The sequence below is a fragment of the Rattus norvegicus genome, chromosome 1, assembly GCF_036323735.1.
Source record: "Rattus norvegicus strain BN/NHsdMcwi chromosome 1, GRCr8, whole genome shotgun sequence".
Lineage (NCBI taxonomy): Eukaryota > Metazoa > Chordata > Mammalia > Rodentia > Muridae > Rattus > Rattus norvegicus.
In genome coordinates this window covers 191,267,107-191,292,649 of record NC_086019.1, presented here as the reverse complement: position 1 = coordinate 191,292,649, position 25,543 = coordinate 191,267,107, and the positions used below count along the sequence as shown (strand labels likewise).

Below are 25,543 nucleotides of genomic sequence, written 5' to 3'. Positions count from 1 at the left end.
TTACCTAGGAAGCGCAAGGCCCTGGGTTCGGTCCCCAGCTCCGGAAAAAAAAAAGAACCAAAAAAAAAAAAAAAATGTCTTTTTTTTTCTTTTTTTCTTTTTCTCTTTTTCAGAGCTGGGGAGCGAACCCAGGGCCTTGCGCTTCCTAGGCAAGCGCTCTACCATTGAGCTAAATCCCCAACCCGTCTTTTTTTTTTTTTTTTTTTTTTTTTAATGTGTATCTGTGCACACCTGAATACATGTTTGTGTGCCACATTCCTGCAGGAGCTCCACGAAGTTAGGAGAGACATCAGATCTGGAGCTGGAGTAACAGATGGTTGTGAGCCATCATATGGGTGCAGGGAACCAAACCAAATCTTCGGCAAGAGCTGTAAATGCTCTTATCGATTGAGCCCTCTTTCCAACTCTAGTTAAATATTCTTAAAGTGGCAGTTAGGGTTTGGTTTATAAAAAACTATAGCCCTACACCACTTTGCCATCCATGTGCACCAAGGAAGGTCTGCCTTCTCAAAGACTCTCTTCATTACTGTGGCTTTGATTCCTCCCCCCTCCCTGTTTGTGGGCTTTTCAAGAGTAACGTGGAAAGAAATAACCTAAAAGGATCTGATCTGTTGAGGCTTGTCCCCTCCCCAGCAGAGCTGCAGCCATTTTGTTCCATGCCTGCCAACTATTTCATATTGCTGCTGTAATATGCCTGCCAGTCATTGACACAGAGAAAAAACTCACAGCAAGGTTGTGCTGATCACGTATCTGTTATGTTCTGTATGAGGTTGTTAACCTTGAGGGATTCCACAAAGCTTTACGTAGGACCCATCAAATCAAAGGTCCATATGAACTCTTCTGTCTAAAGTGGCTTGAGTCAGAGCTGACCACTGGGTAGCCCTTCCTGCACCTGCATATGGACCCATTGTGGGTTTTGCAGTTTTAGCCTTTGTAAGTTGAGAGAGAAAAATCAGTTTGAGGGTGTGCGTTCAACCTACCATCCCTGTCTTTGAGGTCAGTGTCCGTGTGGTTTGTGGGCATCAGCTCCTGATAGGACTGAGAACAGAAATTTGAAGATTGGGCGTGGTGGCTCATCTCTGGAATCCAAGTTACTCTGGAGGGACTCCTGAACCCCAACATGACTCATCCTAGGGAAGGGAGAGGGAGACGTCTTACACCCATAAATATAATACACCTTCCACCTCAGAATCTTCCTTAAAACTTAAAAATCCACAAGACAGGACACAGTGGGCTGTTTATCTCAGTTGTTTTGGATCAGTCCTCTTCAAATCTCTAAGTCTGAGTTTTAACTGTCTCAGCTGAATTCTCAGCCTTTTACTCTGTAAAAAGCGATGTAAGTGGAAGGCCTAAGGCTAACGGGCGTTGATGAACCAGCTGCCTCCATCCTAGGCTTGAAAGCCATTGTAAAGACAAAACTAGGCTCATTCCTGATTATGATTAAATCTGTTTTCCAAGGACTGGGCCACCTGTAACCTTAACTACAAATGGTTCTGCACTGCCTGTTCCAGGAAATGGCAACTATGTCTTTGTTGCAAAAAAAATTGCTTATCACCATTTTGGAACCCTACCTTTGTTTCAAAAGGTTGTTATGACTACCTGGAGTTATGACTACTACCCTGCCTCCACTTTAGGCTTAAAAGTCATTTTATAGTGAAGACCAACTAGATCCATTCCTGCTTTTGATTAAACCTGTTTTTCAAGGATTCAGCTGCTTCACCTGTAACCTTAACTACAAATGGTTCTGTGCTGCCTGTTCCAGGAAGGGCAATCATGCCTGTTTCAAAAGGTTGTAGGACACCTATGACCACCTTGTTTCTTTGGTTCAAGAGGTCCTTAAGGACTTCTTATGCTTCTGTAATGCTTCTGTGACCCCACCCATTTACCTGCCAAATCCTCCATTTGGAAACCCCTAACTCCTGAACTATGAAACCTCGTCTTCCTCATATCCTGCCTTAGGGGGAGGCAACCCATGTACACAAATAAAAGCTTTGCTTGCTTGAATTTGGCCACGGTGATCTGGGTTGATGGTCTTCCTCCTCTAGTCTTTGGAATTAGCATAGGTTTCCATCTTTTAAAAAGAAATATTTCAAAATTTTGTGTGTATGTTTGCATGTATCTACACACACCACGTGCATGTCTGGTGCAACAGAATTGAGGGTGCCAGGTCCCGAATGGAGCTACGGCTGGTGTGTAAGCCACTGTATGGGTGCTGGAGACAGACAGGTCCTCTTCAGCACTGAGCCACCCATCTGGCCCAGGAGTTGTGCTTTACACAGTGTGTAAGCAGCAAGTTTTCAGTGGAACAGTCAAGTGGCACGGCCTAACAGAAATTCACAAAGTTCACTGGGGTTAGAGAAAGGAGACAAAGCATCAGGGAGAACCTTCCTAAAGTCCCTCAAAGGGCTCCATTCAGGGCCAACAGGATGCCCATGCACTGACATACACAAGTCTCTAAGGCCCCTGGGACAAAGTTCCAGGATTTCAGGGATGCATTCAGCTTCTCAAGGGCCTGATTTCTGGGGAGAACTCCTGTGACTTCCTGAACAATTAGCTGAGTAACCAGGTCTGGCACGAACTTGCCAAATAAGATGACTGGAGCTAATGATTTCTGCTATTGGCCAATTAGGTCGCTCCTTTCCTTGCCTAGACAGGAACCTGCTTCCTGCTCCTGAGGAAGCTCCACTTCTGGGGAAATAGTTGACTTTTTAAAGGTCTGGGGTCTCCCAACATCCCTTGCTGATGAATTAGCATCGCTTTGCCAGGCTCACTGATCACCAGTCTCCCGCTTCCCAGTCACTGGTCCTCCCTCCTTGGCACCTACCTTACAACCTTTTCAAGGGTCCATATTGTAGCTAGGTTCTTATGGGTGACCAGACCTTGGATTAGGGAATCAGTTGACAGACCTGAAGACTACCCAGCCTGTCTCAGACCCCAGTGATCCTTCTGCCTCATCCTCCTAAATTTTGGGACTACAGGTATGACCCCTGACACCTTCCAATGAAAGCAGCTTAGTTGTCTAAGACAATCTCTTTTATTTAACAGACTTAAGGCATGGGACCCATTTAAATATCATGGCTGAGGGCTTTGCCTATGGCAGCCTCTATACCTATTTCAGCCTCCTGGACTTTGTACTCACCCACGTACACCACATATATACATTCACGCACAGCAAACCTCAGACACGGGGCTATTTATTAATAAGGAGACAGACAAACACTTAGCCGTGGAGATTTGAAGCTTCTCTGGCCTGCACTGGCCCTGCTCTTGCTCAGCAGGCTGTCTTTGCAGATGTCCAAGATGACCTAGGCTTTGCATCCAGACGGGAATCTGAGTGCTCCTGCTGGCTCTTGTTTCATCAGTGTCCCAGTGTCTGAGTGGGAAGGACCCGCAAAAGCATACAGGTATAAGCTCTTTCCCAAAGTGCCCTTCTTGGATAAAACCATGTCCTGTGACCCACAGCAGAGGTGAAAACTGCTTTCTCCACAGCAATACCTCACCCTCAGGGGCGTCAAGATGCCTCTGCCTTGTCTTGACACCTAAAATTCCAACAATCTGTTCTCCCAGACTGAGGTTGGAGGATCAAGGTTTTTGTTTTCTGTTTCACCATGAAGTTCTGGCCTACCTGGAACTCTCTAGATCAGCCTGGCCATGAATTCAAGAGAGCTGCCTGCCTTTGCCTCTTGAATTCTAGAACTAAAGTTTGGACACAAATCTGTCCAGCTGAGGGGTGTGTTCTTAACAGGAGGCAGTAGGATTTTAGAATTGAGGCCAGCTTATCAATTTTACAACAATCAAGGGCCTAATCTGTGCTAGAAGCTGTGACACAGCTCATACTGGCAAGGTCCCAACACCTAACACAGTTTCCTGAGCATGAAAGTTATGTAGTCTCTAATCTGTTTCTAGCTACTCACGTCCTCCTCACCCCCGCACCGTAACCCTGGGCTTCTATCCTCCCTACCCTCCCCGTCACTCCATTCCTGCTGGTGACTCCTCCTGAAGGGGCATTGGCAGACCATCCCCTACCCCAAAGGGCCTTAAGGCCAGATGCCCACGCTGGTGCTTTATCCGAGCAGAGCTGTCACCGAAGCCCTTGCCACACTCGGCACATTTGTATGGCTTCTCCCCAGTATGTGTACGCCTGTGTTTGACTAAATCTGAGCTCCGGGGGAACTCTTTCCCACAGAAGCCACACACATGAAGCTGGCTGGGTCCAGAGGGCTGGCCCTGCACTCGAGACTGAGGGACTATGGGTACAGAACCAGGTGGATTATGAGGCCGCAGGAGAGTAGGTGGTGGTGGTGGTCTAGTGCGCTCGCCCTGGTGGGTACGGAGGTGCTTGACTCGGGCAGAACTGTCAGCAAAACCCTTGCCACACTCAGGACAGAGGTAAGGTTTCTCCCCTGTGTGAACACGATGGTGTTTCACCAGATCAGAGCTTCGGCGGAAACCTTTGCCACACTCAGGACACTTGTGGGGCTTGTCACCTGCCAGTGGTGGGGGTGGTTCCCCAGCCTGCGGGCCCCCAGGCTCTGGTTCCAAGCCAGGCAGGCCGAAAGGCCCATCGCTGGACTGTGAGGGGCTTCGAGGCGTCAGTGAGGGGCTAGTGCCAAGAGGAGGTGGAGGTGGGCTAGGGATGAGCGGGGCTACTGGGTAGGCTGAGAAACTAAAGTCCTGGGGCTCCATGTGGGTGAGGCGGTGCCGGAGGAGAGTGGAGCTGAGGCTAAAGCTGCGGTTACATTCTGGGCAGGCGTGAGGCCTCTGGCCACTGTGGGTGCGGAGGTGCTTCACACGGGCAGAACTGTCAGCAAAGCCCTTGCCACACTCAGGGCACAGGTAGGGCTTCTCACCCGTGTGTACCCGCAGATGCTTCACCAGGTCCGAGCCCCGTGCAAACTCCTTTCCACATACATCACACCCGAAGGGTTTGGGTCCTAAGTGACTGCGTTGGTGGCTCAGTAGGCTGCAGCTTAGCACAAACCTCTTGCCACAGTCAGTGCAGATATATGGCTTGTCCTGGGCCTTAGGTCTGTGTGTAGCTTCTGGAGCTGCCTGAGAGGGCTGCCGTCGGGGAACCACTGGCCGGGGGAGCTGGTCCCCTCTGTGTGTTCGCTGGTGCTTTATTCGGGCAGAACTGTCACCAAAGCCCTTGCCACAGATGCCACACTTGTAGGGCTTCTCTCCTGTGTGTGTCCGCTGGTGTTTTACCAGGTCAGAGCTCTGCCGAAAGCTCTTGCCACATTCACCACAGATAGTGGGGCGTTCACCAGCAGGAATCCGAGACCGAGGCATCTTGGGAGGACCTGGGGCTGGTGGCCGAACCCTATAGGGCTTCTCACCAGTGTGAGTTCGTTGATGTTTGATTCGGGCTGAGCTATCCCCAAAGCCCTTGCCACAGACACCACACTTGTAGGGCTTCTCCCCTGTGTGAGTCCTCTGGTGTTTTACCAAATCGGACATCTGCCTGAAGCTCTTGCCACACTCACCACACACCGCAGCTCGGTCATTACTGCCCTGTCCCCATCTGGGTTCTCCCAGGACCCGGGGAACTGCATCTCGAGGCTGATGCTTTCCAAGACCCTCTCTGCGGACCCATAAGTCATCCCAGCTCTGAATGCCTTCAGGTTTTAGAGAAGCATTTCCTACTTCATGACCCGGGCCTAACTGCTCCTCTTCCTTGAACTCTGGGCCATCCCTCTCCTGTGGTGTATGTTCAAACTCATCCACTGGAGAAGCCTCCATATTCTCAGATCCTAGAATGAGAGAAAGAAAACAGAATTATAAATCTCACCCTTTGGCTCAACCTCACCTTTCCTTTTATTGCCTTTGGAGCACTACCCCTAGTGGCAACCTCCAGTAACTTCCTCAGTAAGACTTCTTTAATGATGCATGACCTCCTGAATTTTCTCCCTCCGCTGAACTTAGGAGCTGAACTTAGGAGCACGATTATCTGTCTCCCACTCCTCCTATGTACTGCTGTGCTGCAATCCTCAGCTGAGACAGGGGCGTTGATAACTTGCCCAGGCTGGCCTTCAACTCTCAGTCCTGCCCCACGCCATGGCACATGCTTTTAATCACAACACTGGGGAGGCAGAGGCAAGTGGATCTGACTTCAAGGTCAGCTACATAGTAACAACCTGTCTCAAAGTTTTCTGAGCCTACCAAGTCCTGGGACACTAGGTATGCACCAGCATCCTGGCTTACAGTTTTTAACCAATAATCAGTAAACAAAACAATAAGGGACCTTCAAAGTCCTAGTAGTAATATTAGTCTCTTTGTTTTACACTCATGGAAACAAAGAGAATTAAAGCAATTTTTTTCTTTTTCTCCAAAAACAGGGTTTTTCTGTGTAGAGAGACTGTCCTGGAACTCTGTAGACCAGGATGACCTAGAACTCATAGAGGTGGACCTGCCTCTGCTTCCTGAGTGCTAGGATTAAAGACATGTGCCACCACCACATGAAAGTTAGAAAATGACCAAGCTTCTAATTCCTATCTACCCAAGCCTGTGTTATATTACAGTATCTCTATTTAGAAAACCTTGTATGTGGTTTTTTGATTGAATTTCCGTGTTTTTTTTCTCCAGTTTTTGAGACTGTCTTACTCTGCTGCCCACTCTGAATTCTCCACCCCACTGACTCTATTCTGTCCCAGTAACTTCAACGATCTTGTATGTACTTACTTCCCTACAGATATACAGATATGGGGTGTAGGAGAAAAGACAAAGTAGCAATGATTCTAACTGTGGATTCCGAGCAACCCTGCTGTCACAAGAGGCAAGCGATAAGAAGTCAAGGACCGGCATTACTCTGCAGCAAAAACAAAACTAAGGGAAGGATCGCGGGTATTTGGAAAAGGATACTGAGACTAGTCTGCGCACACAAGGTCTGTACTTAACACTAGGTTCACAAAAGCTTTTAAATAATAAAAATAAGAAAGCTAAGGAAGGTTTTGAGAAGGGAGCCAGTATTAGAGCTGGATTATACCAGACTGGCTGCAGAACGACGCTGAGGAAAGAGCACCGGAGGTTACCACAATTGAGCCTGGAGGCCTGCAGTAGGGCTGAGTGAAGGGGGAGGGGAGAGCGTTAGGGAGGATGCCCCTCACGGCCTGGCACACAGTAGGTGCTCAGAAACGTTGGCTTCTTCCCTTCGGATTTGGCGCCCGCGTCCCTTCGCCCACGTCCGACTTTCCGGAGTCCCCAAGCATCCATTACCTATCAGCGCGGCGCCGCCCGCCGCCCTCACCTGTGCCGCTGGCTCTCGGCCGCTCCAAGTCCGCTGCGCCGCGAAGCTCGGCGCCCCAGGGCTGTGTAGCGCGCTGCACCGTCCGCCCACGACCGGGACGCGGCCCTGGTGACTCCGAGGGCACCCGCTGCCCTGTTCCCTGCAGTACAACAGGGACCCAGCAGCCAGCGGCTCGGGTACGGGCTCCACGCCACGCCGGGAGGGGGCTCGGCCCACGTCCCGGGCGCCGCGGGGCGGGACGGGAAGCGGAAGCACGGGCCTCGGCGAACCGCTCTAGGACCCGGAGGAGCCGGGGGCTCGGCGGCGGTGGCAGCGGCGGCCAGCACCAGTTCTAGCCGTGCCCTGCGGCGTTAGTGGCGTGCCTCCTCGGCTGGTCAACTGGCGCGGCGGGGTCCGACTGCCCGCGTGGGACAACGGGGAAAGAGCCTAGGGATGAAGTGGGAGAGACCGAAGCAGACAAAGGGAAACGGAGAGCCGGCGGGCGGGGCGGGGCGCCGAGGCGGGGGAAACAAAGCACAGCTCGGAGTGGGGGCGGGGCGGGGCTGGGGGCACGCAGGTCGAGCAGGAGCCTGCCAAGTTCTAGCCTGAGAGCCACGAGTCAGGGCACTGTCGGCGAGAGACGATGCGCAGGGACAGGACCAAGAAACTGAGTACCAGAGACAAAGAGATATAGAAACAGATAAGAAACGTCGAGTCACCCAAGTGGAGTCAGGGGCCCTAAGAGGCAGAGATCCTGGAGAGAAACAGGCGGGAGACAGAACAAAGGACGACAGGCGGAGACAAAGGTAGAGAAACAAAGACTGGCTGCCAGCTTTGCAAAGGCCATGCCCAGGGAGGGACTGAAGAATAAAACCCTGCCTCCATCTTGGTGGGGCCATGTTCCAAGGGTCCCAGGCCCTAGAGCCATAATCCAGGGATTTTATGTTGTAGGCAGATTTTCCTTTATAGAGGTGAGTACCCAGAGTCTTTAGTCCACTAAAGCGAGGGCTATCGGGGTTTTTATTAATTCATTATGTATTAGCGTCTCACATTAAAGCAGAAGTTAAGAGATAAAAATTTAAACACGCATCGTCTTGTCTCTTGAGTGCTGTCAGTTTTAAAGAAAAGCATACAAATCATTAGACATAGAGAATCGGGCCAATGATATGCCTCGGTGGGGAAAGGTGGTTGTCGCCAAGCTTGACAACCTGAGTTCTATCCAAGGAACCCATGTGGTGGAAGGAAAGTGCACGTTGTCCTCTGACCTCCACATGCACTGGTGCACTGCGCCCCCTCCCCGTTGCTCCAAATTTTAACTGAAAAACGAAGAAGAAGAAAGAAAAAAGATTGCGGGTCCTGTTAATCCCAAAGCTGGGAGAAAAACCACTGACCCAAATCATCATGGCCAAATTAATTAAAGCAAGCTTTTTTATTCGTGTACTCGGGATGCCTCCTAAGATGGATCCAAGAGGTCAGCATTGGACTAGGGAAGATAAGATTTTTATAGCTCCGGGTGTGGGGGGTGTCCAAACGGGGGATTTGGTGAGCAAGTAGGTGGAGTTACAAGTAGGTGGAGTTGCAAGTAGGTGGAGTTACGGAAGTGAACGTAACAAGGTGGTCATAACAACAGGTGGCTAATCATTTGAAACAAGTGTAAGCTTGCCAGATGGTCGTAACTTTTTAGAACAAAGACACGGTTGCTGTTTTCTGGAACAGGCAGTATAGTGCCATCTATAGTTGAGGTCACAGGTGGGACGTGTGTTAGGAACTGCCCACATTCCAGAACTTCAGCGATGTGTTTATGAAAAGATAAAGAGAGAGGAGATATGGAGTTGTTCCATGGAGGTGTCGGGGAAGGGGATGCCTCTGCACACCCATGCTGAGGCATTCCCTTCCCCTGAGGGACCAGCCACACTGTGATAGAATAGAGTTTATTCAGGGCATGGGGAGGGGAGTTAAGAGTTTAGTAGGGGCAGAGAGAGAGTAGAGGCCAGTCATGAGCACTTGGAGAGAGAGGGGAAGGGAATGGGGAGTGGGGGCAGGAAGGCAAGAGCAAGAGAGAGAGGAGGGGGCAAGTAGCCCCTTTTACTGTGTCATGCACATCTGGCTATGCCACTTAACTGTGGGGCAGAGCATACCTGGCTGTTGCCAAGTAACTATGAGGGTGGAGCTTGGACAGAATGCTAACAACTCAGCCTGCCTTCAGCAACCCAGCACCAGCAGCCCTGTCATCACCAGCTGCCATACCCTTTATAAAGCCCATGCCAGGGGTTGGGGATTTAGCTCAGTGGTAGAGCGCTTGCCTAGCAAGCACAAGGCCCTGGGTTCGGTCCCCAGCTCCGAGAAAAAAAAAAAAAAAAAGCCCATGCCATCGATGGTACATTTTCTTGCTCTCATTCCTGCTCAGAATCAGCCTTTTTGTGCCCTCCAATAAATCTCATTATTATAGGTCGATTATGTGGTGTGCTCTCTGCACATTCCTTGGCCCCATCCACCAAGATAAATACAAAAAACCCTAACATTGGAACCCCTTTCAGGGGTCAAAGCCACTCTGGGACCTTACTCACTAGCTCTACCTGCAACAGATCCACCTTCTAGCCCACTGATGCTTGGCCCTACTATCACCGGTGATTGGTAGATGATCCCTCTCTGTTGGCATAAATGCTTCACCAAATATCTGGTATTCCTGGAGGCAGAAGTACCTATCCTGCTTTGGACCCTTTCCCTTTGGGTCAGGGTTTATTTCTGAGCTCCCCATTTCTGCCTTGTGGGTTCCCTCAAAAGTGTGGTACTATTCTCAGGGTTTTAACCCTTGCCCCCATTCAGTGAGATCATGAGCCACTGGACAGCTGTCTCCCAGTTCTGTCTTCCTTGTATACTGAGGACACTTTGAACTTCAGGCCTAGGACCTCCCCCTCTTCCTCACCCATGGGAATAGCTCTGCATACCTCTTGGCTCGCCTTTGGGATGCCTCTTGCCAAACATCTGACCTCTCTTTACCTGGCACCCGAAGGACTCCAAACATACTGGCTTTTGCATATCCCTTAGTCAATCCAAGTGCAGCCAACCTGTGGTATCCTAGACCTCAGTATTCAAACACTGCAAGCAATGGAGGGGAGTAGAAAAGAGAGTCCTTCCCTGTTTCTCTGTTCTCTGCTCCAAGCCTGTTGTTTTGGTCTAGTCTCCCCTACACGCTGTGTAACTGTCCTGTCTCTAAGTTACAGCTGATGGGTCTATAGATCTTCATCTGCTGCTTCCTCTACCCACTGTGCCCCTCTGGTGGGTACCTCTCTCTGGCTCCCACAGCCTGCTATGACTCTAGCCTGCTACGCCCACGTGGACATCTTCCTTTTCCCCTCTACTCGGAGCTACCTGGTCTATTTTTTTTTTTTTTTTTGGTTCTTTTTTTCGGAGCTGGGGACCGAACCCAGGGCCTTGCGCTTCCTAGGCAAGCGCTCTACCACTGAGCCAAATCCCCAACCCCTTCTTTTTTTTTAAATTATTATTTTTTATTTATTTAATGTATATGAGTACACTGTCTCTGTCTTCAGACACACCAGAAAAGGGTGCCAGATGCCATTACAAATGGTTGTGAGCCACCATGTGGTTGCTGGGAATTGAACTCAGGACCTCTGGAAGAGCAGTTAGTGCTCTTAACCACTGAACCATCTCTCCAGCCCTACTTTGTCTTTCTTTATGCCTTCCTGGGCCTATAGTTTGCAAATTTCCTTGTCTTCCCTAGGAGCTGCCTGTTAAGTCTTTCAGCTTCTCCTCACCCTTGTGGCTTCTGTGATGGTGGAACCCTCCCTTTCTGGAGTCCCTGCTTGTTTCTCCCTTACCCTTAACTGATCCACTTCTGATCTACATCATAAGTGTCTCTCAGGATCCTGGAGCCTGCCGTGCCCTTGGGGTGCTCACCACTGGACATCAACTTTTTCTCAGCTCTGGCCTGCTACATCCGTCTGGTTCTTTTTACTGAAGTACTAGTTCACTTTCCCCCTGCACTCTAGGCTGTCTCTCCTTCCAGCCCGTAGCCCCTCAGCTTCATCTCTCTGCTCCCTCTTGGAGTTTATAGGAACACCCCAACCCTCGCCCACACAGAGAAGCCCTAGCTCACAGTAACAAAAGGATTTCAGACAGACTGGCTTTCAGACTCCGTTCTTACACTAGTGCTCTAGACCACAGGTCCTTAGGCGTTTAGCTTGGTTCTGAGGCCAGGCTGTTGCTGTTGGACTGAGCTATGCTACTGGCACCCACAGTCTCCAAAAGCCAGTTTTGGGACTCTAATGGAAAGCTGAGCCAATTCAGTTGAATCCCCAAGCTACAATGACAGATTTGGAGTTGGGTGGAATCAAAGTCTGGAAAGTTTCAGAATGCTAACCTTCAGAATGCAGATGATTCTCTGGGTGAAGTGCCCAGAGTTCAAACACTAAGACTTGGGTTTAGGGGGCTGGGGATTTAGCTCAGTGGTAGAGCGCTTGCTTAGCAAGCACAAGGCCCTGGGTTCGGCCCCCAGCTCTGAAAAAAAGAAAAAAAAAAAAAAAGAAAAAGAAGACTTGGGGTTAGCTCCTAGCAACCATGGTAAAGCCAGGAGCGGCAGCACATCTCTAACCCAAGTGTTGAGAGAGAGACAGGCAGCTGCCAGATGCTGGGGGCCCACTGACCAGCCAGCCTAATTAAAGCAGCGTTCTCCTGGTTCAGTGAGACCCTGTCTCAAGAAGTAAGGTAAGGGGGCTGGGGATTTAGCTCAGTGGTAGAGCGCTTACCTAGGAAGCGCAAGGCCCTGGGTTCGGTCCCCAGCTCCGAAAAAAAGAACAAAAAAAAAAAAAAAGAAAAAGAAGTAAGGTAAGAATGGTTGAAGAAGGCGCTGGAGAGATGGTTAAGCATTCTTCCAAAGGTCCTGGGGTTCAATTTCCAGCATCCACTTGGCAGCTCACAACTGTAACTCCAGCTCCAGAGGATCTGACAGCCTCATACAGACATACATGCAGGTAAAACACTAATGCAGGGTTAAAAAAAAAAAGTTTGAGGAAGACATCCATGGTTATTTGGGGCATCCGTCATGTATCTGCACTGTGGTTTGGTCATTTATCTGCACAGGGGAGTGCACACAATCAGCACATAGATAAGAAAATCATTCAGCCCAAAGCATTTGGTAGGAGATGCAGATAATACAGCAAAAAGGAACACTTTCACCTTAAAAATGCAACACTGTGGGCCACAAGATGAGTCATCAGGTAAAGATACTGACCACCAAGTCCGACAACCGGAATTTGATCCCAGGTACTACCACATGGTGGCAGCAGAGAGCTGACTCTGACGTTGGTCCCCCCCGCCCTTTCCTTTTACTGTGCCTTGCACACACCCCACGATAAATAAAAATAAATAAACGGGGAATGGCAGTGATGGCACACACCTTTAATATCAGCACTCAGCAGACAGAGGTAGGTCTCTTAGTTCCATCCCAGCCTGGTTCCAGGCCAGCCAGGATTACATAGAGAAACCCTGTCTTGAAAAAAACCAAATAAGTAAATAAATATTTTAACAGAAACAAGGCAGTCATGTTAGTTCCTTCCTTTAATCATGAGCAACAGAGGCAGGGAGATCGCTGTGACTTCTAGGCTAGCCTGGTCTGTATAGAATGAGCTCTGGGCCAGCCAGATACACTCGGTGAGACACTGTCTCAAAAAGCAAAACAAAAGCTGAGTGGTGGTGGCACACACCTTTAATTCCAGCACTGAGGAGTCAGAGGCAAGCAGATCTCTGAGTTCGAGTCCAGCCTAGTCTACACAGAGAAGCTCTATCTCAAACAAACAAAAAATAGAACAATAACAACAATAAACAATAAATACCTATGTATAGACAAAGGAAAAATCTAGAAGAATACATAGTAAAATGGTATTATATTAATACAAGATATTAGATTAATATCTGATAGTGTATAAGTTGACAGGTTCTGTACTGGCTGGTTTTGTGTGTCAACTTGACACAAGCGGAAGTTATCACACAGAAAGGAGCCTCAGTTGAGGAAAAGCCTTCATGAGACCCAGCTGTAAGGCATTTTCTCAACTAGTGATCAAGGAGGACTCAGCCCATTGTGGGCGGTGCCGTCTCTGGACTTGTAGACTCGGGTTCTATAAGAACTCAAGCTGACCCTCCCCTCCTCCTCCCCCCTCCCCCTCCTCTCCCTCCTCCCCCTCCCCCTCCCGGTCTTCTCCCCATCATTGCTTTCTCCCCACCTGATCCTGGACCAGCCTCTTCCCTTCTTCTCTCTCTCTCTCTCTCTCTCTCTCTCTCTCTCTCTCTCTCTCTCTCTCTGTGTCCTTCTCTGTCCCCTTTCTTTCTCTGCCTCTACTCCCTCTCTCAGACCCTCTTCTCATGTCTTAAATAAACTTCATTTTATACTAGCCCCCACCCCCGCAAAAGAAAGAAAGAAAGAAAGAAAGAAAGCTGAGCAAGCCAGGGGAAGCAAGCCAGTAAGAAACGTCCCTCGTTGGTCTCTGCATCAGCTCCTGCTTCCTGACCTGTGTGAGTTCCAGTACTGACTTCCTTTGGTGATGAATAGCAATGTGGAAGTGTAAGCTGAATAAACCCTTTCCTCCCCAACTTGCTTCTTGGTCGTGATGTTTGTGCAAGAATAGAAGCCCTGACTAAGACAGGTTCCTAATGTTCCTATTTTATACATTTCATTGGTGGATTCTCTTACAAATTCACTGTCTCTTCTCCTAGTGCCCCTCCCCCTTTGACTCCAGTGCCCTCCTTCCGCTTTAATAGCTCGTGTATTCCATCAGCTTTCCACCCTCTGGCTTTTTAGAAACAATTTAATTTTATTTTGGATTTATTAGACAGGGTCTCTCTACAAAGCCCTGGCTGTCCTGGAACTTACTCTGTAGATCAGGCTGGTTTTGAATTCACAGAGATCCACCGGCCTCTCCCTCCCAAGTGCTGGGATTAAGGCGTTCGCCACCATACCAGGTGAAAAGATATTATTGTTATTGTTATTATTATATTGTTATTTAATTAGGTGTGTATATGTGCATCTTTGTGTGGGTTTGTGATATGACTACCACAGAGGCCAGGAGAGGGTGAGGGATTTCCCTGGAGCTAGAGTTACAGGCATTTGGTTTTTTTGTTTTTTGTTTTTTTTTTTCCGGAGCTGGGGACCGAACTCAGGGCCTTGCGCTCGCTAGGCAAGCGCTCTACGGCTGAGCTAAATCCTCAACCCCCCAGGCATTTGTAAGTCACCCTGTGTGAGTGCTAGAACCTGTTCTTAGGGCCTCTACAAAAACAATGAGTGTTCTTAATGGCTGAGCCACCTCTCCCGCCCCCAGCCCTTCCCTTAAAACCATTTCCCCTCATCTCCTGGATCCATTCCTACCTTCCAGGCCTTCACCCACTCATCCAGATACACACATTTAACAATTAGACGCTAGGATCTACATAGGAGAGAACAAATGGTGTTTGTCTTTCTGAGTCTGGCTTTCTTCCATTATGTAATGTCTCCAGTTCTGTCCCTCATTCCTGAAACTTTCATGGTTCCATTTTTCTTTTTTCTTTTTTTAATTTTTTTCCAGAGCTGAGGACCGACCCCAGGGCCTTGCGCTTGCTAGGCAACCATTTTTCCTTAGAGCTGCATAAAACACCACTGTGTATAAGCCCCACACTCCCATTGCCCCGTTCACCGTCCAACCTCATTCCCCACGTGTAAAGACAGCGTGCAGGGAATAGGTATCCCTGTGCTTGGTTGGATTTTGTCTTCTCAGAATGCAGCCATGAGTGGTGCAGTTGGGACGTAGGCGGGATCTTTGTTCTTGGTTTGTTTTGAGACAGGGTTTCTCTATGACATACATACTAGAGTTGTCCCACCTGGCCTGGACCTTGGTACGTAGACCAGGCTCATCTAGAATCCACAGAGATCTCTGTGCCTCTGCCTTCCTAATGTTCTGAGTAAAGACAGTGGTTACCACATGTAAGACTCGAGAAAAGCCCACCGAGCCCTGTGTCCAGGATGTCCCACCCACAGACACAGAGACGGAGATCGATGTAACAAACAAGAGGTTTTCCTAGTCCAGTACACTAGGGTTGTTCTGCAACCGAGGCAGAGGCGACCCCCGGGAACAAAGGCACATACTTTTTATACCATTTTAGGGGTACAAATTACATAAGTAAAGTTACAGTCTAAACTTATTGGCTAAGCATATTGACCTTTAAATCTATTGGCTAGTAAGTATGACATACATTCAAGCTCCGGCAGGGAGATATCTTTGGCCCTGTAGGGGGGGTAGTGGGAGATCCCACCCCTATTGTGGTTGTGACACTTCTAGAATGGGGTGTTTACTTAGCAAATTCTTGTGGGGCTCCCCCAGAAGTGCCCAACACCTGATGTTTTCTTTTATTTTTTTCAGAGCTGGGGACCGAACCCAGGGCCTTGAGGTTGCTAGGCAAGCGCTCTACCACTGAGCCAAATCCCCAACCCCCACCTGATGTTTTCTAAGATAGCTTTTGTCTGCTTGACCTCCACATTACACACACACACACACACACACACACACACACACACACACACACACACATGCTATTTTTAGGGTTTAAAAAGAATTTATTACTTTATTTACATGAGTGTTTTGCCTGTATATACATCTGTGCACTACGGGTATGCCCGGTGCGCTTAGAAGCCCACCCTAGACTCCCTAGAATCAGAATTAGTGATGGTTGGGCACCACCCATGTGGGTGTTGGGAACTGAACTTGGGTCCTCTACAAGAGCAGTAAGTGCTCTTAACCACTGCACCATCTCTCCAGCCTCTAGTTTTAGTTTTTTTGAGACATCTCTACACTGATTTCCATAGTGGCTGTACCACTTCACACTCTCCGTTTCTCGATGATAACCATCTGACTGGGGTGAAATGAAATATCTGTTAATTTATTGGTGTGTGTGTGTGTGTGTGTGTGTGTGTGTGTGTGTGTGTGTGATGGAAAGGACACGCCAAGGCATGCTGGGAACTCAGAGGACAACTTTACGGAGTTGTCTTTCTCCACTCATATTTTTGTGGGTCCCAGGGGTTGAACTCCCTGCGAGCAGCGAGTATCACTCTCCTGCCTCCTCCAAGCAGCTTTCATTTGCGTTTCCTTGATGGCTAGGATGCTGGGCACTTTTAAGAGTATTTATGGGCTGGAGAGATGGCTCAGCGGTTAAGAGCACTGACTGCTCTTCCAGAGGTTATGAGTTCAATTCCAGCAACCACATGGTGGCTCACAGCCATCTGTAAAGAGATCCGATGCCCTCTTCTGGTGTATCTGAAGATAGCTTACAGTGTGTACTTATAAATAATAAAGAAATAAAATCTTTAAAAAAAAAAAAAGAGTATTTATTAGTGGGGTTGGGGATTTAGCTCAGTGGTAGAGCACTTGACTAGCCAGCACAAGGCCCTGGGTTCGGTCCACAGCTCCGAAAAAAAGAAAAAAAAAAAGAGTATTTATTGGCATATGTATTTCTTCTTTTGAGAACAGCCTGCTTAGTGCATTCTTCTGTGTGTTGACTGGCAGTTTTGGGGCTTAATATTTAGAGTGCTCTGTCTCTATAACCGGATCGTCTCTGAGGTGCCAGCTCTCGAATAATGACATGGAGATCTTTTATAAATTATGAAAGCTTGGCCTTAGTTAGGTTGTTCCTAACTAGCTCTTATAATGTAGTTAACCCGTTTACTCTACTCTAAGTTCTGACTTGTGGCTGGTTACCTCTCCTTTAGTCCCAATGTTTGCTTCTCCCTCCGAGTCTTACTGGCAAATCTCCTGCCTTAGACTCTCAAGAGTTCCTAACTCTGCCCGGAAGTCCCGCCCATTCTCTCCTGCTTTGCTATTGGCCGTTCAGGTCTTGATTAAACCAATCAGAAGGTGATGGAGAAAGTTTACAAAACACTGAGGCAGGTGATGCTTCATACTAATACAAAGACAGCCTTTACTCAGTGCTGAAAGAGATCACCCTAACTTCCTCTCTCCCACCCTCACTTTCTCCGTCCCTCCCCTCCATCATCCACACTTCGCTGCATAGGTGTGCGTGCATGCCTTCCTCTGTGGCTCTCTGCCCTACTCTTTTGAGACTTGCTCTCTGATTGAACCTAGAATGTGCCATTTGCCAGCCAGCCTCAGTGATCTTCCTGTCTCTGCCCTGCCCTCTTTCCAGCACTGGGAGTGTGTGTGTGTGTGTGTGTGTGTGTGTGTGTGTGTGTGTGTGTGTGTGTGTGTGTGTGTGTGTGTGTGTGTGTTTCCACCTACTGTTGGGACGGAGGCTTTTACCTACTAGACCATTTTGTCTGTGTGTGTGTGTGTGTGTGTGTGTGTGTGTGTGTGTATGTGTGTGTGTGTGTTTCCACCTACTGTTGGGACGGAGGCTTTTACCTACTAGACCATTTTGCCAGTCCAAAAAGCACACGAGTGCCACCAATCTGAACTCTGGTCCTCATGCTTGCACAACAAATGTTTTAACCACGGAGCCGTCTCCCTGTCTGCTTCCAGAGTGCTGGTATTAAAGGTGTACCATTTCCTATTGTTTGTCTTGTTTTATTTTGAGACAGGGTCTCACTATATAGATGTCCTGGAACTCACTATGTACACCAGTCTGACCACAAGATCTGTCTGGGTCCTCTGGGAGAGCAACTGGTTTTGTTTTTAAGATTTATTTATTAAACATGGGTACACTGTAGCTGTCTTCGGACACACCAGAAGAGGGCATCTGACCTCATTATAGATGGTAGTGAGCCACCATGTGGCTGCTGGGATTTGAACTCAGGACCTCTGGAAGAGCAGTCAGTGCTCTTAACCACTGAGCCATCTCTCCAGCCCTAATCTGGTGTTCTTAACCTCTGACCCATCTCTTCTGCCTCGCGATTTTTTTTTTGAGATAGTTTTGTATAACTTCAGCTAGTCTGGTATTCACTATGTATCCCAGGCTAGTCTCAAATTTTGGACAATCTCCCTGCCTCAGCCTGCCCAGTGCTCAGATTATAGGTGCAAGACACTACAACCGGCTACATTTTGCTTTTTGAAACTATTGAATCCCTCACTGAGGAAAGGAGACCTGCTTATATAAAGGATAGCTGGGACTTGGAAATCAGCTGGACATATTCATGGAGGATGAGAATAAGAAGAGTCTAGATTTCTTTCTTTACTTCTCTCACTCTCTATAATTTAATTTAATTTAATCTAAAGACAGGTCTCATATGCACCTCAGATTGGCTGGGAACTTGAAATGTCCTGGCCTCAGCATCCCTAAGTACTAGGATTGCACACAAGTACAGACATTCATAGCCTGTTCTTTCCACTTTCTGTCTCTCCCTTCCTCCCTTCCCTCTCAGTGCCAGGAATAGAATCCAGCGTGTCACGCTTCACACTCCAGCTCCCCACAAGTCTGCTCTGTCTGATAAGAAATAAAGGGGAGGGATAGCGGTGTCGTGTGGAAAGATATAATTACCCCTTTCTTTCTTTTGCATCTAAGTATGGTTTCTCTGCCAACACTGTCATCATGGGTGCTGCAAGTCACGCTCACAGCTGTCTCTCTCCTCAATGACTGTGATGCTAACTTAATTCACGCTTTGTTGTCTGGGACGTCAGAGGTTCTCACAGAAGAGTAGTTCCTAGCATTAGCTGATACCCCACTGTACCGCTGAGCTTGTGAGAGGATGAGCGACTTCTGTGAACTCATATCATACCCTAGGCACTGTTCTGAGCGCTTCATGTGTGCACTAGCCTATATGCTAACAATTTCATTAAGCGTGGTCTTGTTTTGTTTTGTTTTTCTCCAAGACAGGGTTTCTCTATGTAGCCCTTGAAGTCATGAAACTCATTCTATAGACCAGGCTGACCCTGAACTTAGAAATCCACTTGCCTCTCCTTCAGAGTGCTGGGATTAAAGGTATGTGACACCACCACCCAGTTTTCATTATGTCTTTGTGGGGGGCAATTATTAATGAATCCACTGAATAGATATAGAAATGAAGTCACTGAGGTGTTACAGAAAGATGTCCAGGGTGACACAGCCCTGAATGACCAGTTTTGCCTTCATCGTATTGGCCTGTAGGTGAGTCTGTTGGAGTATATTCTTGATAATGATTGATGTGGAAGGATAGGAGGACCTGAGGAATTGTCTTACTGTTCTATTGCTGTGAAGAGATACCTTGACCAAGGTAACTGATAAAAGAAAGAATTCAGCTTTGTGGGTTCTAAGGTGTTAGTTCATGGCCATCATGGTGTGTAGTGTGTTGCCTGCCAGCCAGCCAGGCATGGCACTGGAGCAGTAACTTAGAGCTTACATTTGATCCACAAACAGCAAATTGGCCTGGCCAGGGCTTTCAAAATCTCAGAACTCACTTTCATTGACACACCTCCTCCCACAAGGCCACACCTCCTCCCACAAGGCCACACCTCCTCCCACAAGGCCACACCTCCTCCCACAAGGCCACACCTCCTCCCACAAGGCCACACCTCCTAATCCTTCCTTAAGAGTCCACCAACTGGGAAACAAACATACAGATATATGAGTTTATTGGGGTCATTCTTATTCAAACCACCAGAGGTGTATCAGATAGCAAGCTGTGCCTTTAGTCCCTACACTCAGGAGGCAGAGGCAGGTAGATGTGTGTGATTTCAAGGCCAGCTTGACCTGCATAGTGAGTTTCAGGATGCCAGAGCTCCATAGAGAGACCCTGTCTTAAATTCAAAATCAAAACAAAAGTGAAGACACAGAAACAGCAAAAGGAAAAGAAAGGAAAGAGAAACAAATAAACTGAGTGAGCCTGGAGCGGCTTCTCCACGGCCTCTGCTTCAGCTCCTGCCTTCCAGCCCGGCCCTGTGTGAGTTCCTGACTTGACCTCCCTCAAAGGTGGACTATGGTTGGGACATACAAGCCAAATTCACAGCCCAGGACCTGTGTCCTGTGAATATGGCAAGAGTCTTCAATCCCGTTGACAGGTAAGGAGCGAAGAGCTCCTTCCTCTGTGTGTGTGTGTGTGTGTGTGTGTGTGTGTGTGTGTGTGTGTACTCACAATCACATGCATGTGCATGGGAATTGTACCGGGGTCCTCACTAATACTAAACAAGAAATCCCATCATTAGCCAGGTGTGGTAGCACCTATCCCAGCACTCAGGAGTCAAGGCAGGAGGTTAATGTTTTCTCCATAGCGAGACTGAGCAGTGACTCTGTTGTGCTATACCTGCTACCCTGAGGCAGTTTTTCTATGGTTATGTAAGGAGAATAGTGCCAGATAGGTGGCTGCACTAGTAATCGGGTATGCACAGGATAGCTGAGGATATAACTCCATCATAAGGAACTGCAATGCCCAGCATCCACAAGACCCTGGAATCCATCCCAGAACCCTCCCCAACCCTCTAAAATCATTATGTGTCTTTGAGATGTGTGTACGTGAATATGCAGGTGTGGGCGCCCACGTGTGTGTGCAGAGGCCAGACCTGACCTGGTGTGTCTTTTTTTTTTTTTTCTTTTTTCTTTTTTTCGGAGCTGGGGACCGAACCCAGGGCCTTGCGCTTGCTAGGCAAGCACTCTACCACTGAGCTAAATCCCCAACCCCCTGGTTTGTCTTTATTGCTCTCCACATTATTGCCTTGAGACAGGGTCTGACACTGAACTGGTTCCTTGCCCCCGCTGGCTAACAGACTCTGAGGACTCACTTGTCTCCACTGCCCAGCGTTGCTATGATGCCAAATCCAGAAGCCCGAAGCACTGGGTCTTTGACACAGAGTGCCCATATCAACATGTTCACGCAGGACTCCACTTACTCTCTACACATTCATTCGAGGCTCCCTCTACTGCGCACAGCACTGGGGCATACCTGTGATCCAAGAATTTGAGAGGCAGAGGATCACAGCAAGCCTGAGGCCAGGCTGGGCTACATACTGATATCCTATCTCAAATAAGACAACCACCGCAACAAAATACCAAAATAAAACAAACAACAAACCCATCAACATGCACAGCCACAACAAATGAAAAGAAAGACACTTTGAACATGCTATTGAAGCCACCTTAGACACGGATAGGGAATGGAGGGAGCTGCATGGTAGATAGTCTCCTGGAGACTGTCTCAGTCACTGTTCTACTGCTGTGAGGAGACACCATGACCAAGGCAACTCTTATAAAAGAAAACATTGGGGCTGGAGAGAGGGCTCAATGGTTAAGAGCACTGACTGCTCTTCCAAAGGTCCTGAGTTCAATTCCCAGCAACTACATGTTGGCTCACAACCACCTATAATGAGACCCGATGCCCTCTTCTGGTGAGTAAAGGACAATGCAGTCATATACATTAAATAAATAAATCTTTAAGAAAAAAACAAAACAAAAAACAAAAAACCATTGAACTGGGTCCTGGCTTACAGTTTCAGAGGTTCAGTCCATTGTCATCCTGGCAGGAAACCTGGAGGCAGGCAAGGTACTGGAGAAGTAGCTGTTAGCTACATCCTGATCCACAGAGTGAGTGATGCTCTGTATAGTGTGGGCTTTTTTACCCTCATTAGCCCCCCCCCCCAGTAACACACTTCCTCCAACAAGGCCACACCTTCTAATTCTTCTCAAATAGTGCCACTCTCTGAGGACTAAGCATTCGACTATATGAGCCTATGGAAGCCATGCTTAGTCAAACCACCACACTTTATAACAGGAAATCACAGACCGGGTGGCATAAACAACAGACATTTATATTCTCATGGTTCTTCAGATTGGAATTCCAAGATCAAGGTGTAAGCAGGGTCAGTATCTAGTGAGGTTCACTCCTTGAGTTGCAGATAGCCACTTTCCTGCTATAGCCTTACTGAGTCTTTCTCTGTACATGGGTGGGAGGAGCATATTTTCCCCTCTTATAAGGACATTAGTTCTATTTTATTAAGCCACCAAACTTAATCACCTCCTTTCTTACTCTATATGCAAATATAGTCACATAGGGCTTCAATGTATAAATGGGGGAGAGGGGGCTGGGGATTTAGCTCAGTGGTAGAGCGCTTACCTAGGAAGCGCAAGGCCCTGGGTTCGGTCCCCAGCTCCGAAAAAAAAGAACCAAAAAAAAAAAAAAATGGGGGAGAGGAGCGGAGTCATAAAGTCCAGTCCATAGTTAGAGACTAAAAAGGAATATAGTAAATAAAGCAAAAAGAAATAGAGAAGCCAGGCTAGACTACACGGGCTTGTAATCCCAGCATTAAGAATATGGAGACATCGGTCCCCAGCTCCAAAAAAAAAAAAAAAAAAAAAATGGAGACAAGAGAATGGGAAGTTGGGCTGGAGAGATGGTTCAGTGATTAAGAACACTGTCTGCTCTTCCTAGAGGTCCTGAGTTCAATCCCCAGCAGCCACATGGTAGCTTATCACCATCTATAGTCAGATCTGGTGCCCTCTTCTGGCCTTCAGGTATACATGCATTTATTTAAAAAAAAATAAATACTTTTTTAAGAAGAGAAAGAGAGAACAACGGAAAGTTCTAGGCCATCCTGGGCTACTTAGGGAGACACTAAAATAGTATTAAAGTGGAGGGTGAGCAGGTTCCAGATCATAGGGTCTTGTAGACTATAAGATGACTAGTTTTTAAAGTTCAGAGGAGTTAATTTCCATGCCCAAGTTCACCCAGCTCAAATGTTACGAAGTTTGTAGGTCATAGACAACCTGGAACGGTCCTGAGGACTTGCTAAAATACATGTGGTGTATTTCCTTTTACCTTGAGAAAGCAGGAGTTGAGAGAGGTCAAATGACTTGCTCAAGGTCACACAGCAAGTCAGGGGTACATCTGGACTTTGTGGGGGCTTCCTTCTGACCCCAAAGCAAAAGTCTTTATTTATGTTCAGCAGACTTTTAGCCTTCATTCTGCCTAATTTCATTTACTCATTCTTTTTTGTTTTGTCTTTTTCAAGACAGGGTTTTTCTGTGTAGCCCTGGCTGTTCTGGACCTCACTCTGTAGATGAGGCTGGCCTCAAACTCAGAGATCCACCTGCCTCTGCCTCCTGAGTGCTGGGATTAAAGGAGTGAGCCACCACCCAGCCCATTTATTCATCTCCTGTGCACATGCGCCTAAGAAACAAAGTGTTATGGAGCACCCAGAACATACAAATTAGGAAGACATAGCCCCTATTCCCAGGGCATCAGACACAGATACCTACCTAGGACAATGTAAGCATGGAGGGGCCTGAGAAAGATGTTAGTTTAAAACAGAAAAGGCTCTGTATGAGTCAGTGGAGGAAGATTTCACTGCAGAACTGGTGCAGAGAAAGAAGTTAGAGCTGATAGTATAGCTCAGTGGTAGAGCCCTGCCTGGTATGCTGGCTTGAATTAAAATGTCATCCATGAGCGTTTGCCCCAGTCACACTGCTTGGGGAGGTGGGGCAACCTTGCTAGAGGAAGTACAATCTAGACGGCTCCAGAGGTGGGCTTTGGATGTCTGTCCCAACTTCCAATTCACTCTCTTTGTTTTTCAGTGGTTGAAAGTGTGATTTCTTAGCTTCTTGCCCTGGCTGACCGCTACCATACCCTTAATGATAGTCTCTTATCCCCCCGGAACCATGAAACAAAATAAAAATCCTTTCCTCTATAAAGTACCCTTGGTCATACAGTGTTTGATCACAGCAACAGAAAGTGGCTGATACACTCGACCTGCTCAGGATTCCAGACCCAGCCCTGCCAGGGTGAAGGTGGAAGCTTAGAGGCTGGAGAGACAGCCCAGTGGTTATGAGCACTGGTTGCTCTTCTGGAGGACCTGGGTTCAATTCCTACCAGCCACATGGTAGCTCACAGCTGTTTGTAACTCCAGTTCCAGGGTATCTGAAATCCCTTCTGGCTTCTGTGGGCACCTATGTGGTCATTACATGCTTGTGGTACATGGACATATGTGCAAGCAAATACCTATACAAATAAAACAATAAAATAAAAAGATCCTTTAAAAGGGCTTCAGAGATGGCTCAGCGGTTAACAGCACTGACTGCTCTCTCAGAGGTTCTGAGTTCAAATCCCAGCAACCACATGGTGGCTCACAACCATCTGTAATGGGAACTGATGCCCTCTTCTGGATGTGTGTCAAGACAGATCACTCATATACATCATATACATAAAAATAAATTAATTAATTAAATTTCAGCCACAGATGCTTGAATAGTGAGTGAGACAGGTCATCAGGCAAAGAAGGGCAAACCTTGCCCACCAGGCCAGAGTACAGACTGTATTCTGGTATCACCAGGCTAGTGGGGCGGCAGAGGTGGGGTGGGGGGCTCTTGAGTTTGAGTTGGGACTTCCTGGGTCTGGACCTTGAAGGTCTTTCTGATAGTTATAACCGGATACCAGGTGGTGGCACACACCTGTAATCCCAGCACTGGACAGCCAGAGAGGAAGGCAGGGCAAGGCAGATAACGAGCTAAAGGTCATCCTAGACTGCAAAGTGAGTTTGAAGCCAGCCTAGGCTACTCGAGATCCAGTCTCAAAAACAAAACAACAACAATTCAGGTTCCCTGACACAGGCCTGTAATCCTAGGTTTCAGGAGGCCAAAGTGGTAGGTTTGCAAATTCAAGGCCTGTCTGGATAGGCAGTAAGACCGGTCCTGTCTCAAAATATCCAAAATCCGTTGGGAGCTGGGAGTGTAGAGGATTTAAGCATGGCCGTACCCATGACTTGACTTCAGTTCAGGTATTCCCACCCTCCAAAAGGACCCAATGGAGGCTGGGAGTGCAGAGGATTTAAGCATGGCCGTACCCATGACTTGACTTCAGTTCAGGTATTCCCACCCTCCAAAAGGACCCATTGGGAGCTGGGAGCTGTTAGTCAGGGCTACCTCCAATCCTACCATTTTTATTTTTTTGCTCACACCCCGGGAGCTTTTTTTCTTCTTTCAAATCATCTTGCTAAACCCTCATCAGACATGCAAAGGAGAACACCTTGCTTCCTTTTTTTCTGTCCATACCCACCTCTCCCCATGATGACGGGGGGGCTGCGCTGGGGCTCGGCATGTGGAGAATAAAGGGGCTGAAGCTGCGTACAGGGCGATAAGAAGAGATGCATCAGGGCTGTACGCTGGCTTATCAATTAAGACTGTGCTACTCTTACAGAGGCCCTCAATTCAGTTCCCATTGTCTATGTCAAGCAGCGCACGGCTACCTGTGACTCCAGGTCCAGGGGATCAGATGCCCTGCTCTGGCCTCCACTCGTGCACACAAATTCCTGCTCCCCAAATAATTAAAAATAAAATCCTTGAACTAAAAGAAAAGGGATGCGCCTGGGTTTCTCACCTCTCTTTGAGCAGCTCAGCTTCCTGCACTTCCCCTCCCTCACTTCACCCCCC

The 25,543-nt window shown here is 48.0% G+C and overlaps 1 protein-coding gene and 1 long non-coding RNA gene across 2 annotated transcripts; one reads left to right on the top strand and one right to left on the bottom strand.

Moving 5' to 3' along the window:
- Positions 1 to 3,167: 3,167 nt before the first annotated feature.
- On the bottom strand, positions 3,168 to 7,674 carry Znf48 (zinc finger protein 48). The gene is made up of 2 exons (NM_001401773.1): positions 7,247 to 7,674; positions 3,168 to 5,753 (listed from the first exon to the last, which is right to left on the bottom strand). Exon 2 carries the CDS (start codon positions 5,740 to 5,742, stop codon positions 3,970 to 3,972), a length of 1,773 nt encoding a protein of 590 aa, NP_001388702.1. The 5' UTR covers positions 5,743 to 5,753; positions 7,247 to 7,674; the 3' UTR covers positions 3,168 to 3,969.
- Positions 7,675 to 10,611: 2,937 nt separating this feature from the next.
- Positions 10,612 to 13,831, top strand: LOC134483881 (uncharacterized). Its single transcript, XR_010061041.1, has 2 exons — positions 10,612 to 12,669; positions 13,634 to 13,831. It is a non-coding gene; the product is annotated as an uncharacterized LOC134483881 (long non-coding RNA).
- Positions 13,832 to 25,543: the final 11,712 nt, after the last annotated feature.